The sequence below is a fragment of the Boleophthalmus pectinirostris genome, unplaced genomic scaffold (assembly GCF_026225935.1).
Source record: "Boleophthalmus pectinirostris isolate CB_2022bp ecotype Guang Dong unplaced genomic scaffold, ASM2622593v1 HiC_scaffold_14, whole genome shotgun sequence".
In the NCBI taxonomy this organism is placed as follows: domain Eukaryota; kingdom Metazoa; phylum Chordata; class Actinopteri; order Gobiiformes; family Gobiidae; genus Boleophthalmus; species Boleophthalmus pectinirostris.
The window spans coordinates 213741-231962 of NW_026571047.1; the positions used below are offsets into that span (position 1 = coordinate 213741).

An 18222-nucleotide genomic window follows, 5' to 3' on the forward strand; every position below is an offset into this window, starting at 1 on the left:
AGACCAGACCTCAGCTTGGAGCTCGACCACATGGTCCACAGACAACACTTGAGGTTAGACCAGGCCTCAGGTTGGAGCTCCACCACAGGGCCCATAACTGAGACAGATCTGCAACAACATGAGGCTTATCTTTACAGGTCTATCAGGTTTTATGTGTTTGTGAGCAGACCAGGCCTCACCTCGGAGCTCCACCACAGGGCCCACAGTGGTGATGGAGCTACAGCGTGGGGCTCATTTTTTACCCTTCTATGAGGTTCTGTATGTGCTTGAGACAAAGCCTCAGCTTGGAGCTCCATCACAGGGCCCAAAATACATGATGCAGTAAGGCCGTATAAACAGAAGCTTTTAGAGGCAGAGGAGTGCTGGAAGAGCTGTTTACAGACTGGCTCGGCTCTACACTCTGTGGATACAAATAGAAATACTAGATTGGATTTCATGAGTTAACACACACTTTACAGATCTAGAAAATTTAAATTTATGAAGACATAAATTTGTTCTTTTTATTTCTTTTTATTCAAGTTTTACAAATATAATTTATATATATGTGTGTAATATATATATATATATATATATATATAGTTAGCTCAACTAAGTCACTGGACATTCATATGGGTGACCCGGGTTCGATTCCCCCCTCTGGCGGGGGGCAATGAGCTAACCAGTGTGAGTCCTTGGGCAAGACCCTTTGTGCTGCTGCCCAACTCATACAATGATGAGAGACAATGAAACTTACGAGATGCCGGCTCAGACGTCGCCCGGCCAAACAAGGTCTGCGTCAGGTGCTGGGGAACCAGGGCACCTTGATGAAAAATGGGCTGCTGGAATACAGAGGAAATGGGTGAGATGCGAGAACAAGGCTCCGTTAGAATGCTACTACTACAGTAACCCGAGTCAGAGGGGTTACATTAACAGGATGTGGGAGAAATGGTTATTGAGATATCCACAGTCCAATCTAATGGCCAAACAATTAGTAGCTCAGTGTTCCAACAATCCACAAACGGCAACTGCTAGAGATTGACGAGGTACAACACAAATGCTACGGCAAGGGGGAGCCAGGACGCCAGGTCAGAAGGGAGTTAACACCAACTATCACGCTGAGCAAGGCAGCGACTGACCTGAAAGATAAGATCATGGCCCAAATGAACACCAGTTACAGAGGCTGAGTGAAGTACCATCTGAAAGTCTCCTAAAAGATGTGAATGCAACACTGAGCGAGAACCCTACCACAACCATCACTGAAACCAATCAGCTGATGTACACTTCAGCAGCAGTGATCCTAGAGGTGCTGGGCTATAAGAGCAACCATGGGAGCCATGAGAAAAGATGGTTAGAGGCTAAAATCAAGGAGCCGCGGAGAGAAGTGAGCCAACTGTCAGAGGCCCAGAAAGGTGCAATGAAAAAGCAAGTACCCAGAAGGTACAGCCATATGCTCGTACCTGAAGCACTCGAAACTGCCTAACAAAGGCTCCAAGAGATAAAGATACCAGATGAAAAAAATGGCTATTTGCAACACAACCGGCGAAAGTGTACGCTCAGTGGCAGGGTAATACCACCAGAGCAGACCCACCAAGGCTGGAGACTGAAAGGTACTGGAAAGGCATATGGGAGAGAGAGGCATCACATTACACCGATGCTGGTGGATCTGAGAGAAGACCACAGCAACCTCCCTGAACAGAATCCAGTCACCATCACAGTGGCAGACATCCAGGAAAGAGTCTCAGGTATGAAAAACTAAGATAAGTGGGCACATGGATCAATACATGAGCACTGCACAGAAGGGCATCGGCAAAAACACCAAGGGAGCCAAGCACCAATTCCTGGTTGACTTGAACAGTCACCTGTGACTGTAGAACCCGTAAGACCAACCTGTGCGCTGCCTGGATTGATTACAAGAAAGTCTATGACTCAATGCCACACATGGATCACTGAGTGCTTGGAGCTGTACAATATCAATAGGACTCTAAAGGCCTTCATTGCAAACTCGATGCGGTTGTGGAAAACCACCCTTGAAGCCAATGGGAAGCCACTTTTACAAGTGTCCATCAAATGTGGTATATACCAAGGAGACTCACTGTCCCCACTGCTGTTCTGCATAGGTCTGAACCCCCTCAGCCAAATCATCGACCGCACTGGCTATGGATACCGACTCAGAAATGGGGCCACCATCAGTCACCTCTACATGGATGACATCAAGCTGTACGCTAAGCGCGAGTGAGACATCGACTCACTGATCCACACCACCAGGATCTACAGCACAAACAATGGAATGTTATTCGGGCTTGAGAAATGCAACAGGATGATGACAAAGAGAGAGAAGGTAGTCCACATAGAGGGCCTCGCTCCCAGAGGGAACAATAGCAGACACTGAGGACAGTTACAAGTACCTTGGTATCCCACAAGCAAATGGTAACCTCGAAGAGGCAACAAGGAAAGTGGCTGCAAGGAAAGCACTCTCTGCGGCAAATACCTGCAGAGAGTGAGACAAGTTCTAAGAAGCAGCTCAATGGCAAGAACAAGGCACAGACAATCAACAGCTACGCCCTGCCAGTGATCAGATCCCAGCCGGAATCATGCACTGGCCAAAGGAGGAGATACAGACCACAGATGTTAAGACACAAAAGCTCCTGACCATGCATGGAGGGTTCCATTCCAAATCCAGCACGCTGAGACTATACGCAAGCCGGAAGAAAGGGGGCCGAGGACTAGTGAGTGTGGGAACCACTGTCCAGGATGAAACATCCAAGCTCCTTGACTACATCAAGGACAAGGCCCCGACAGATGAGGTGCTCAGAGAATGTCTCAGACAGTGGAGTCCAAAGGAAGAGGTGCTGGAGGAACCATCATGGCAGGACAAGCCCCTACATGGGACATACCACCGGAATATAACTGAAGTGGCTGATATCAAGAAATCCTACCAATGGCTTGAGAGGGCTGGTCTGAAGGACAGCACAGAGGCTCATCCTGGCTGCTCAGGAGCAGGCCCTGAGCACTCGAGCAATAGAGGCCCAGATCTACCACACCAGACAAGACCCACGGTGTAGACTGTGCAAAGAGGCTCCTGAGGCAGTCCAGCACAGAACTGCAGGTGTAAGATGCTGGCAGGGAAAGCATACATGGAGCGACATAACCAAGTGGCGGGCATAGTGTACAGAAACATCTGTGCAGAGTACGGGCTGGAGACCCCAGAATCAAGGTGGGAAACACCTCCAAAGTTTGTAGAGAACGACCGAGCCAAGATCCTGTGGGACTTCCAGATCCAGTCTGACAGGATGGTGATGCCAAACCAACCAGACATAGTGGTGGTGGAGAAGAAACAGTGCAGAGCAATGGTACCAAGCAATGGTAATATCAGGAAAAAGGAACACGAGAAACTAGAGAAATACCAGGGGCTCAAGGAGGAGCTGGAGAGAGCCTGGAAAGTAAAGGCATCAGTGGTGCCTGTGGTGATCGGAGCACTCGGGGCTGTAAACCCCAAACTGGTAGAGTGGCTACAACAGATACCGGGAAAAACAACAGACATCTCAGTCCAGACCTGAGCTGAATGAGGGTGAGAAACACACACACACACCCACACCCACACCCACACCCACACACACACACACACACACACACACACATATATACAGGTAGAAATTTTAATTAAATAGATCAACCTTGTTAGACAACATATTTTTGACACCCTGAATTTGTGAAGTTATAGTGTATTGTTTTGTATCATGTTTTTGTATATTTATGGAGAATTGTCATGTGGAAGCATGGGTAATGTAGGCTTGTGGGCGGAGCATTGCACAGAATCTTATAGATAATGCTAAGCTGTGAGCTTACTCCAGAAAAATGAAAACCAACATGGGCCAGTTGTTGAGGACTTTGTAAAACTGTGTCATATCTGCACTTAAATGTATCCAAAACGAAGGATATGATTATTGACTTTTGAAAGCGAGAGCCTCAGAATGATGTCACATACATAAAGGGCAGTGAGTTGAGTGTGTGACTCCTATAAGTATCTTGGAACACTCACTGATTCAAATTTGAGCTTTGATGATTATTGTGCTGCTGTGTGTAAAAGAGGCACCAGCACTTTCATTGTCTGAGAAAGTTTTCCTTTTACCATGTAGACAGAACCATGATCACACTGTTCTATAAAATGTTTATAGAATCAGTTTTAACGTTTTCATTGGTCTTTTTCACTGCTAAAAACAAGAAGTCCTTGAATCAGTCGGTTAAATTGGTAAATAAGGTGATTGTTCATTCTCAGAGCCGCCTGGACTCTCTGTACTCAAGACAGTTACAGAGAATGTCCCAGAGGATTTTAAAAGACATGCAACATCCACTAAACTCAGAGTTTCAGCTGCTTCCCTCTGGTCAGAAGCTTTTAGTCTCAAGCTCTAGAAAGAATCGTTTTAAAAGGAGCTTCGTTCCAGCTGCTATCGTACTTATGAATAAAATAAAATCTATTTATCTAAAAATTTTAGTACATTGGTCTTGGAAAAAAAAAATATATTTTTTTTTTCATATTTTTTATATTTATTGTGGTTGTAGCCAAGAGTGATAAATGAATTTAACCAATTGTTGATGGAACAAACCATTCTGTACTGGAGCTCTGTAAAACTTTATTTTGTAATTGTGTTTTTATACATGTTTATTGTTCATAATGTGGATGAATGAAAAGTGAAATGTGGAACCAGTCTCAAATCTGCAAAACAGCCTAACCTGTAAAGACAAAGCTCTCGATTTGCCGGGTAGTGACTGAAAGGACAAGATCACGGATACAAGAAGCTGAAAAGAGTTTCATCCACAGGATGGCTGCATGTTCCCTTAGAGATAGGGTGAGGAGCTCAGTCCCAGCTCAGAGTAGAGCCTCTGCTCCTCATCGTCGAGAGGAGCCTGTTGAGGTGGCTCAGGCGTCTGTTCTGGGTGCTTCCTGGATGCCTTCCTGGAAGGTTCTAAGTTTCTGGGCTGGCCTGGGAATGGCTCAAGATTCCCTCGGAGGAACTGGAGGAAGTGTACATGGAAAGGGAAGTCTGAGCCCCCCAGCTCAGCCTGCTGTCTCTGCGGGTCGGCCCCGGATAAAGCGGAAGAAAATGGTAGAATGGATTTTATAATGTATAACATAACTTAATAATGTTAAATAAGCTATTGCAGGGAGTATTATACTGATGACGTTGGCTAAGCTAAAGACTGAGGTGGCAGTGAGTACCCTTGGTACACCAAGTTTATCTAACACTAACATCTAAGTTTATCTAATATCCTAAAATCACATTACAAGATATAAAACAGGGAAATCATCTTGTTCTATGGCAGCTCATAAGGGCTTCATCAGTAACATGTGATGGTTGAGTTACATGCACTGTGAATGAATATTCATCATCTATATTCAGTCACACTGCCTGTAACTCATGTGTGTGGATTTGTAAGTAACTATAACATCTTGTTGCTGCAGTCCACTACTTCTCCAGATGCATTATGGTGAATTTTGAGAGTACCACTGAAGATGGTATGGCCCCTACATTGCCTCACCCCCTCCTTTTCTGTAGTGTCCAGCTGTAGAGCTGTTTACACACATGATGTTGTAATTTAGCCTGTGGATGTGAACGAACTGTACCACACAATTCACAATTTGTCCCATGTGCTGCCACTGTGACCATGATAAGCCCCCGCTCTCCCCCAGCTCCCCCCTCTTATCTGGGCTCTGGTCTGGGCTCTGGCCTGCGTTCTCCACACACCACAGCTTTATCTGCCCCTGGAGCCTGGAGACAGATAGGGGCCACTGCCTTGTGCCCTGTACCCGACATGGAGCAGTAGTCCTGGGCACACCTGCTCCATGTCCAGCCCCTGATTCCATCTCCGTTTACTGTCCTGTTTGCTCTGGTGTAAACACACTCACAATAACAAATGCAAGGACCAACTGTGGACAGGCCGCGGCTGCACAACATAAAAATGTTACAAATAAAACCTGGGGGGCCAAAATCTATTCAGATTGTCCACTTGTCTGACCAGCCAGTCTCTTCTGTGTCACCCACTCATCTCCTAGAAAAATGACATAGTGCATCTTTAAAGTAGCAAAACACTAAATAGTTTAATTAAGATGACCTAATGTTCACATTTACATTACTTGGCTTAGGTTGGAGCTTGTAGCATGTGATTTGTTATCATGGGGCTCCCAGCACCTCCACACAGTCTCATGTGGCAAAGAGCTAAACAAGAAGATGAGTTATAACTTCAAACCTGGACCATACCAGACCAGACCTGGACCTTAACAGACCAGATCTGGACCTTAACAGACCAGACCTGGACTAAGCAGACCAGACCTGGACCATAGCAGACCAGACCTGGACCATAACAGACCAGACCTGGAACATAACAGACCAGACCTGGACTAAGCAGACCAGACCTGGACCATAGCAGACCAGATCTAGACCATAACAAACCAGACCTGGACAACAGCAGACTTGGACTACACCAAACCAGACCTGAACTAGGCCAAACCATACCAGATGTGAACCACATCAGACCAAATCAGACTGAACCTAGACTAGACCGGACCTGAACCAGGCCAAACCAGACCTGGAATAGAGCAGACCTGGACTAGACAAGACCTGAACCAGGCCAAACCAGACCTGGACTAGACCAGACCTGACCCAGACCACACCAGACCAGACCAGACTAGACCAGAGCTAGGATTAAAGAACTGGCCATGTCCTTCTAACTGCCCTCTTTCATTCTGTCTCTTTCTACCATCTCTCCTTCTCCCTTCTTTCTGATCATCTCTTTTTCTCTGTGCATTTCTGTCTAACTCTCCACCCTCTCCTCCCCTCTCTTTCCTCTCTCCTCCTTTTTTCTTCTTTGTCCACTTCCTCACTTCTCACTCTCATCCCTCCTCCTCTCCTTCCTTCCCTCTCTCTTCTCTTTCTTCTCCCTCTCTCTTTTTCTCTGTGCCTCTGTCTCTCCTCTCTTAAAGCAAACATACAAAACAAACAAACAAACAAACAAACAAGCAAACAAACAAAAACATTTAGGCATTTAGGCAAACGCCTCTTACTTATGTTGCTTTAAATGACAAATAGAATCGCCATTTCTCAACTTTAACTATAAAATATGACTCAAACATAAAGTATTTTTAAAAATAACACTGGTGCTGCTGAATGGTCCACTGATGTGAAGATTAGAGTAATAACAGCATTCTTCCAGATAAGTGTCCAAGCCTATCTGTGGAGATTTGAGTCACCAGCTTCCCAGAAGTACACAGGGACAAGAACCGTTTGGAGCACTGCACCAGTATCGCACCAACACCAACACACCGCACCAACACCAACACCAACACCGCACCAACACCAACACCACACCAACACCAACACCACACCAACACCGCAACAACACCGCAACAACACCGCAACAACACCGCACCAACACCGCACCAACACCACACCAAACACCGCAACAACACCGCAACAACACCGTACCAACACCACACCAACACCGCAACAACACCACACCAACATCGCACCAACACCACACCAACAACACAACAACACCAACACAACCGCCAACAACACCACACCAACACCGCACCAACACCACACACAACACCGCACCAACACCACACCAACACCACACCAACACCACACCAACACCGCAACAACACCGCACCAACACCACACCAACACCACACCAACACCTCAACAACACCGCACCAACACCACACCAACACCACACCAACACCACACCAACACCGCAACAACACCACACCAAGACCGCACCAACACCACACCAAAACCGCACCAACACACCAACACCAACACACACACAACACCACACCACACCAACACACCAACACCAACACAACACCACACAACAACACAACACCAACACCACACCAACACCGCACCAACACCACACCAACACACCAACACAACACACCACCAACAACACCACAACAACCGCACCAACAACAACACCGCACCAACACTGCACCAACACAACACCAACACCGCAACAACACCACACCAACACCGCACAAAACACCACACAAGTAACCAAACAACAGGTCCCAATGAACCACATCATCACAAAAGGTCCTGGATTACTCTATTTTCTACTATCTGTTATAATATATGATTAGAAACACAAACGAAAAAAGAAAACGGAAAATAAAATTCCCACACTGTGACACAAAACACACAGCAAACATGTATAAACAACTTTTTGTTTGGGCCATAGCTATAAAAGTGCAACATATCAAGTCTGTAAGTAAACTCAAAATATCCTTATTGCCTCAAAACAATAATAATAATAATAATAATAATAATAATAATAATAATAATAATAATAATAAATAAATAAAAATAAAAAGTGTAATGGCCCCATGACTTGACTGCTGCCAGTCATGGAAACAGCTGGTGTCAGGTCCAGGGCACAGACAAATGTGAAAAAATGCATAGCACACTCAGATGGCTGATGTCCAAAAGCTTTTTTTTTTTTTTTTTTTTTTTAAATAACGTTTCTGCAAAAAAGCCTTCATCAGATATTTTTCTTGCTTTGGAGCACAGCATACGTCCAAGACACAGAGCTACATCACTTCCTGCATTTCCATGTGGTTTATTATGTTTGGATTTGTAAATTTGGACTGAAACAAACCTTTCAAATAAAAACAGAAAGGGATGCACAATTACACAGAACAAGACAAGCAATTTTCCATTTATTTGAGAAAAAAGTGCACTTAGAGCGTTTTCTTCAATTGTTACACACACAGACTCTCAGAGCATTGACCATTTTGACTCACTACAGTCTTTGGCAAAGTTTGGCCCAATCAAAATGGATGAAGCACATGAGTTTGGCGGAAAACAAAGTTCCTATTGGTCACTCGTTTTCCCTACGTCATCACACAGCATGTGTGATGTAGGATAATGCTGGAAATATGCTTGGAAAGCCAAAAGTCTTATCTTTCAAACCAAAACAAAGCAAGTTTCTATCTTTTATAGTTGGAAAGTTATGTGCAGTTATCTAAACTAGACCACGGCCAGGAAGGGTTAACTCACAAACATTGTGCACAGCACTACAGGAAGTGTTCCAATGTGGTTTTAAACTCCACATCTTCATTAGAATCATTTGTATAATTTCCACCATGGAAATCAAAAATGTTACATAGTCCAGCTTTAACTGCAGGCTTTTTATTGATAAAAATACCTTGCTTTGTAACTGGTACATGGCCAATGGGCTTGTCTCCATGAAGATGATGATTAATGCCATATTGCGAAACATTCCAGGCAACACAATAAAATCTCCATGGAGACAAGCAGTTGATGAAGAAAAGTGACAAAGTGCATCTTTAATGATGGCATTTCACTGACATGTAAGCATACACGACAGATCACTGGACGCATATGACACTATGTTCTGATCTATAATGCTGTTTCCTCAGCACAAACATACCTGGAGTTGTTTTTTTCTTCCATTCACACATGTTTAGAGTTCACACAAACAACTAAGAGTGTGTGCTTCTCTCAAGCTGAAAACACTCTGTTCCAGCTTATGATGTCATGTGAAAATACAGGAAGTGCTCCACTATGTTTTAAACTACAAATTCACTCAAATCATCTGAATAATTCTAGCCCTGGAACTGACAATCTTTTCTGAACTAAAGGTACAATGTCACTGTTACACTGAAAACTACACTGCATGACATCACAAGGTGCAACAGAGCATTTTGAGCTTTGGAGATGTAGACAGACAATAAAGATAATAATAATAAAGATTTACTCAAACATGTGTAACTGAAACAAAACACAACTTCAGGTCTGTTTTTGAGGAGGTGACAATATTCTAACATGACTTAAAGCTCACAAGAGTCAGTTTTGGTTAATATATCACTGTGAACTGAATATATTGGTGTTTAATTGGTGTTACTCACAAGGCATGCTTCCCTCTTCTGCCTGCGCCTCTCTGCTTCTCCTCTGCTGAAGTCGGAACTGGAGGACTGAGCCGGAGGACAGTGCAAACATGGAGAGCCCGGTTCCACATCAGCACACAGGGACACGAGGACAGAGGAGAGGAGGAGACACTCAGAATGGACTTCCAAACATTTATACAATGAATTTAAAGGGCCAATATTATGCTATTTTCTGATCTCTGTTACAATGTTTGTTTCCTCATCAAAAACATACACATTTAGACTGAGTTCTTCTCTCAGACAGAAAACACTCTGTTCCACCTTGTGATGTCATGTGGTAATACAGGAAATGCTCAACTCTGCTGTACACCTTCACTCAAATTGTTTGGATAATTTCAGCCCTGAAATCGACAATCTCTACTGAACTAAAGTTAAAAGGAGCTGTTAAGTTGAAAACTACCACTACATGACATCACAAGGTGCAACAGAGCATTTTGAGCTTTACAGATGTAGACAGCCTAATAATAAAGGGTTACTCAAACTTGTGTGAATACAATAAAATGCAGCACCAGGTCTGTTTTTTGAGGAGGTAACAACATTCTAACATGACTTAAAGCTCACAAGAGTCAGTTTTGTTTAACATAGGACCTATAATAATTTCGGTTCTGTTAGTTACAAGACTAATAATTAAAAATGATTTAATCCAAGTCAGATATTAGGATTGAAATCTTATATCTTATGAGTCTCAACCTACTCAAACCCAAAGTCTGTAATCATGACTCTCCTGTGCAGTCTACTGAGAAACCTAGTACGGTCCCAGTTTACTCCTTTTTAGTCTTGGTTTACTTCTGGTTTACTTCTGCTTTTGTCCTGTTTTAGACCCATCTTAGACATGGTTTAGTCCTGGGTTAGTCCTCTTTCAGTTCTGGTGCAGTCATAGGTTCAGACCTGGTCACTATACGTTTTATGAAGTGATGATCTCAGTTTTAGTTGTTTTCACAGAGATCATGGTTGACAAAGTGCAGGAAATGCTCTTTGCTTTAGCATCCCTTTTGGTAATAAAATTTCAGAGCTGTTTCTAATTGATTCCTTATAGGATGTGGCCTCTTAACCCAGTTTACCATGACAATAACATAGTCATTATTACATAGATAGATAAATGAAGATACTTTATTGATCCCGAGGGAAATTCAAATTTAGCTTCTCTATCTCATAGTCTAATAATTAATTGACACATAAACACAACAATAAAGTTATAACATGCAAAACTCTACTAATACTTTGCAGCTGATGTCATCAACGTTCCCTGGAGGTGTGAAGCTAACAGAAAGCACTGCTCTGTATGAAACTCTTTTACTCAACTCAAGTGATACAAACGGAGAGAAAATAGTGCTAAATGATTATGAGGTGTGACTTTTTTGAGGACAAAGGTTTTGTGATGCAAATGTATCACTCTTTTGAACACATATTGTTTTGAGAAGAAACACGATTTACTTTAATGTCCCCAGCCAACTTGCCGGACTACTTTCATCAGCACCAAAACCGGTCAGTATCTCAGTTCACCGGACGCTGTCAAAGGTAAGTCAGTGTGGATGCACGACGCTGCTGATGGGGATGCCATACAGATTCATGTCAATGAACAACGAACTATCCCTTTTTTGTTTAAAATCACATTTGTATTGATCAGAGACTTCAGAAAATGTGTTGCTTAAATCCATTTTGTATTTTTTCATGAGTTTTCTGACAGTCTAAAAGCTTATGAGGCAGGGTTTGATCATGTGTTCGATGCGTTACCATGGTAACTGATGAACATTCGTCATACACATACATGTAGAACACCCCCAGCATGACGACACTGCAAAATATCAAGAAGTCATTTTAGATTCAACAAACTGCTGCGCAACAACACCATATTTTATCTTTAGTCCAGTTTTGTTTCTTTCGGGAGTCTGTCTGAGTTTAGCGTCTCCTCCTCTGCTCTCCCTGTTTCCCGTACACAATGGTGATATGATATTCCTGCACCATCACCAAACAGCCTTATCTGCTGCCGTGTGTGGTCCGCCCGTGCGCGCTCCTGAGACGTGCATGTGTGTCTGTGAGTTTGGGGGGTGGGGGCTTGTAAACACCCTCCTCCCCCGTGTCTGAGGATTCGTTTGTTCCGGCTCTTATCGGCTCTTTTGCATGAGGCGCTCCGGCTCGTGCTCCCTGTCAGGTGGTTTGTGTTCACTGCTTGGCTTCCTCCACACGCCCTCTCTCCCTCTCGCTCTTTCTTTCTCTCCTCTGTCTCTTCTTTCCATCCACCATTCTTTCAGCCAATCAATGTTCTTTCCCTCTTTTGTCTTTAGAGTGCAAAATGTACCTTTTTTCTTGTTTACATTCACAAACTTGTTGTTCCTCCTTAAAAAAAACATTTTATTAGATCTCAAAATCTATGTGAAATACTTTGACTTTTTACTCTCTTTAATAGATTTCTTGAGTTCTTTAATAGATTTGCTTAAGTAAATTTTTTTCATGTGGTGCTTCTTTGGTCTGGTATCTGTACTTTTACTTAAGGATCAGAACTGAGTACTTCATCCACCACTGTCTCCTCTCTCTTCTCTTTATCTCCCCATCCCTCTCTCTCTGTCTCCTCGTCTCTCTTTCTTGTTCCCTCTTCTCCCTCCTTTGTTTCCTTCCCCCCTTCCCTCCATTCTCTCTTTCTCATGTTTCTTTGAAGTGCCTCATGAACATCAGCCTCAGCGCTGTGAGCTCACACAGCATTACCTCCATGATGTCAGTCAATCAATCAGATCACTTTATAACACTGTAATACTACACACAATACTATACATAACACTCTACAGAATATTACACACAATACTATACATAACACTCAACATAATACTATACATAAGACTCTACAGAATACTATACATGCCACTATACACAACACTATACACAACACTATAACACTATACACAACACTATAACACTACACAACACTATACACAACACTATAACACTATACACAACACTAGAACACTATACACAACACTAGAACACTATACACAACACTAGAATACTATACACAACACTAGAACACTATACACAACACTATAACACTATAGACAACACTATAACACTATACACAACACTATACACAACACTATAACACTATAACACTACACACAACACTATAACACTATACACTATACACAATAAACACTATAACACTATACACAACACTATACACAACACTATAACACTATACACAACACTATAACACTATACACAACACTATATAACACTATATATACACAACACACTATAACACTATACACAACACTATACACAACACTATAACACTATACACAACACTATAACACTATACACAACACTATAACACTATACACAACACTATAACACTATACACACACTATACACAACACTATAACACTATAACACACTATAACACTATACACAACTATAACACTATAACACACTATAACACATAACACTATACACACTATACACTATAACACTATAAACACATACACTATAACACTACACATACACTATAACACTATACACAACACTATAACACTATACACAACACTATAACACTATACACAACACTATAACACTATACACAACACTATAACACTATAACACTATACACACAACACTATAACACTATACACAACACTATAACACTATAACACTATACACATTACTATAACACTATAACACACACTATAACACTATACACAACACTAACACTATAACACTATACACAACACTATAACACTATAACACTATACACTACACTATAACACTATAACACTATACACAACACTATAACACTATAACACAAACTATAACACTATACACTATAACACTATAACACTATAACACTATACACAACACTATATATGACGCTATATGTATATACACAACACTATTAATAAGTATATAAGTAACAATATACACGACACTGTAAATTACACTATACACAACATTATAAACAACACTGTACCTAACAATATACACAACACTACAATACATTGCTAAAGAAAATATAGACATAAACAATAATATTGAAACTTCTAAATGTTTAATATGGTCAAAAACACTACATGTCTTTTTGTGAATTGCTGAAATCAGCCACATGATAAAAAATTCAGAGACAATTTATAAAATCCTTTATTAATAAAACATGAGTTATGTTTAAGTAAAGTCAGAGTGTCACCGAGCTGAGTCCTGCCCCTGATCCTAGAACCCAGAACATGGAGACACACCTGGGCTGGAGGGAGCCGCTCTACAGACGCGCTTCAGGCCCCAAGTGAACTGTGCCAATGAAAAAGAGGCTATTCTCTGCTATAGACCCCTCCAGGAGTGAGCTGCGGCACAAATGAATTTTAATATGACAGCAAAATAAAAACATAAATTTGGACATTTGTAGATAGAGCAGACAGATGGTGCTTATTTATGTTTATTATATTTGGCAACAAGTGATCTAACTTCAATATCTAACTTTCAGCTCCAGTTTGTAAAGTTCACTAATGTTTTGTGCAGGTTTTGTGGTGTGCAATGAAATAAAACTCAGATTTTACTGTCAAAAATTGGAACATTTTGTCCAGAATTATGTTTAAAGGGCTACGTTATTTTCTGATCTATGTTATAATGATGTTTTCTCATCACAAAAATGCCTGGAATTGTGTTTGATTTCATTCAGGTTTTCAAATTTCAGAAGTATAGAACCTTTAAGTAGATTTTACTTTCAATTTAGAGCTGACCCAAATAGAGAAATAACACAACATCGTCTGCAGTTATTTATCTGATCTAAAATGAGTCAGAGGCAATTGAATGAATCTCCTAGTCTGCTCTTAATGTAAATCAGACCCAGCCCAGTTACATGCAGCAGTCTGACCGGCTTCTCCAGATTTAGTAGTAGTAGTAGCATTAAGTGGAAAAGAGGGTTTTATGTATTTTGGAACTTTCTACCTTGTTATAATGTTGGTCCCTCATCAAAAACCTGCCTGAAGGGGTTTTATATGTCATCCATGCATGTTTGAGTAATCTAGAGATCTTTCCTGGGCCCTATTCAAACCCTCCTTTTGGTTAGTTGTATGAGCCTGTAAAATGCTCTGCCCTCAAGCCTACACAACATGCTCCCACACAACAACTCTCAATAAATATACAACACAAAACACTACAACTTGACAAACCTAACACGATGTGCTGTAGTTTAATAGGTGTAATATATGCTGATTGTGCTGTGATAGCCATCTGAAGAGGCAAACAAAGCACTTTCAAAACAATAAAATGTAACATAGTGAGCTAAATTTGTCATGTGTTGAGTTAATACTCCCCAGAAGTAAAATCCACCCTCTTTAACAACTATCCCGAACTGTTTTGTGTACAGTATGTGCATCAACCTCCTCAGTATTTTGGGCCATTCAATTACACAACTCATGCCTGTCTGCCCATACACACACACGCACACGCACACGCACACACACATTCTCTGTCCGTTTTAAGCGTATATAGTCCAAACAATGTCCACTCTAAATGGCTGACTATTATAAGAAGGTGACCGTTATTACCACAGGGAAAGATGGAAGGACCTCCCACACTTCAGAAACAATAACACGGCAGCACTGAACCCAGACCCCCCCCCCCCCCGCGCTGTGACACGAGCAAGGCTGTACTGTTGAAGAAAAGTGGACTAAACGAGTCCACCCATGCCGTTCAGTGCCACTCGAGTGACACTCATGGTGCTGGAGGTTATAGGGACAAATTTGGAGTCAGGCTCTATGTTTTGAATAAGATTTGACAGACAAAATAGTGAGAAAAAAAAGAAAGAAAAAAAATTTAACATTATCAAAAGAGCGGGTTAATATGAAAATTTTAAGAGCAAAATGACGAGGCTCACAGCAGTAGACACAGAGAGAGGGGTGGCAATATTCTAACTTAAGTCAATTGAAGCCAGGGAGCCAGGGTCAGTAGGAGCCAGAAGAGCCGCATGTGAACGTCCTAATTTGGAACACAGCGGCTAACCCTAACCCTAACCCAAAGGGCACAATGGCAGTCGGCGCATGTGGGAGCTGGGATCAAACATGGCCACCATTAGCTGCTATGTCAGGGTCAAAGGAAACTGCTTCTGTTGTGCTGTTAGACTTGGATTCAGTGTATTTTACTATATATTACTTACAATACTCTCCCAGAGCAATCATTTTGGCACTGTACGTAACTTTTACTGTCTTCAAAAGAGAAACAGTTTTGGTTTGCAGTGGTCAAAAGTTATTCCTCATTTACCTTAAGCAGTCTGAGATCTATATAGTTAGATGCAGACAGTACACAGGAGATTTATTTGGACCTTCACCTACATGTACAATATACCCGTACTGGAGTAAGACACATTTGTGCTCAAATACATGGGGAAAATCAGCTACAGGGTCATTACCATTTTGTTAATGAAACGAGTCCTTTGCTTTTTGACTTTAATTTGATCTGTATTTATTTTATTCCTATGTTATGACACTCTACCTTGTCATGGGTTTCAGACTAGTGACAGAAGTGAGGCTGCCAACCACCACCATCACCACTTTCACACTAGGCAATGTGGGTCATGTGTCTTGCCTAAGGATGGACACAATGACAGTTTTTATGACTGGTGCCCCCCTGTGGCATCTGATTTTCGCAGTGGTCTCCCATCCAAGTACTGACCAGGCCCGGCCCTGCTGAGCCTCTGAGCTCTGAGGAGATCAGGCTTTGACAAGACAGTATGGCCACAATATTATGTTATTATATTACATAAATATTTTTTATTTAAATTTTCATTCAGGTCTTTTGGGGGCAGTACATGAAGTAGGCTGCTACCTCTGGCATTTATATAGGCGAGTTTCATTGTTGACAAAAGCGCGCGTTGCATGCTGGGAATTATTTTGGTCGTAGGCAAGAAACACTAATTCAACATGACGGACTGAGAGAGAAAGCACGTAAAGGGTATTGATCCCAGTTATTTATCCACTCTAATGGCAGAGGACCCAAGACGATTTGACCAGAAATTGGTCATAAGCATCGATGGACGCCAAATCACCCTTTTCAACCCCTACAAAAGGTGGACCAAACCAAATTTCTGGTCAGAATCACCAACTACCTGGACAAATATTCACTTGGGCGATATCCACAATGACTTGGTGGAAACTCCTGGGCCATTCACAGCAGAAAAGATGAAAACCTCCAAGAGTCTCGATGTGTTGTTGAACTTGTTGGAGTCCACGGTTTGCTCGGATCTTCTACATTTGCTCTGTGGATGTTTGAAAGCCGTTTAATTTGCCGTTAGTGGTTCTTTTCACTCAGACTACGAAAAAGACATTTTCCTTCTTCCGTGCTTCTATTTGTGCATCCAAAAATGCAGCAGGAATTTACCATTATCGGGGAGAAATACGCGAGGTTACACACTGTGTTTGACCGCTATCCTGTTTCTTGCCTCCGACCAAAATATTTCCCAGCATGCAGCGCGGGCTTTTAATAACAATGATGTCAGCTGAAACTCGCCTATACTATATGGATTTGATATGACTACATTTTAAGCCCATTGTTGGTTTTGTTGAGCAGTCTTCCATATTCTTTTTTTTATTTTTATAAAGTATCTTCTTCTGTACTTTTTACGTGAAAATAAAGAACTAAACTTTGGTTTACTTGGCTGTAGTCTCTTGGCACACTGTCCCTGTGCAGTGGAAGCCATTTTGTGAACATGATCTAGAGCTAATAGTTTACCACTAACTCACAACTGCTGGACCTGTTCCACTCAGACTGAACTGGATACAAGAATGGTGAGGCTCTTTGTATTTTTAAGATATCATGTGAGTGTGAAGTTTTCTGAATATTTGTGATTTTCTTTGTTGATTTTTTGCACATATTAAAGGTCATTTATCCCGATCGGTTTTATAGTGTGCCAGAAAACGAATCTGTGTGATTTGCTTTGTGTGGTTATCAGAAGAGACAGTATCTGATGCAGAAGACATAAAAGAACTATCATTTATGTATAAAATATGTACGGGAATAAATGAGGAGGCCAAGACAAACTGTTAGTGAAGCTTTATGAAATGTTGAGATTTTTCTCTCTATTATTTTTCCCCATGTATTTCAGCAAAATATGTTTTGCTCTAGTACAGAAATATTCTATAAGCAGATCTTGAGGTCAAAATAAATCTGCAGTGGACCATCTGCATCTAATCATAACACGCTCATTGTCTGGTAATCAGGACGTACACTGTTAACATGGTGGTAAAACTCCACTCTGGTCTGTGAGAGTTGTGAAAAGCGCTTATAAATCATCATGGTGAATA

The 18222-nt window shown here is 41.7% G+C and overlaps 1 protein-coding gene across 1 annotated transcript in view; it reads right to left on the reverse strand.

Moving 5' to 3' along the window:
* The window catches only part of myocd (myocardin), a 238826-nt gene that overhangs the window by 35860 nt on the left and 184744 nt on the right, over positions 1 to 18222 (reverse strand). Inside the window, 1 exon segment of the mRNA XM_055150459.1 lies at positions 9908 to 9973. Coding sequence (XP_055006434.1) covers positions 9908 to 9973 — 66 coding nt within the window.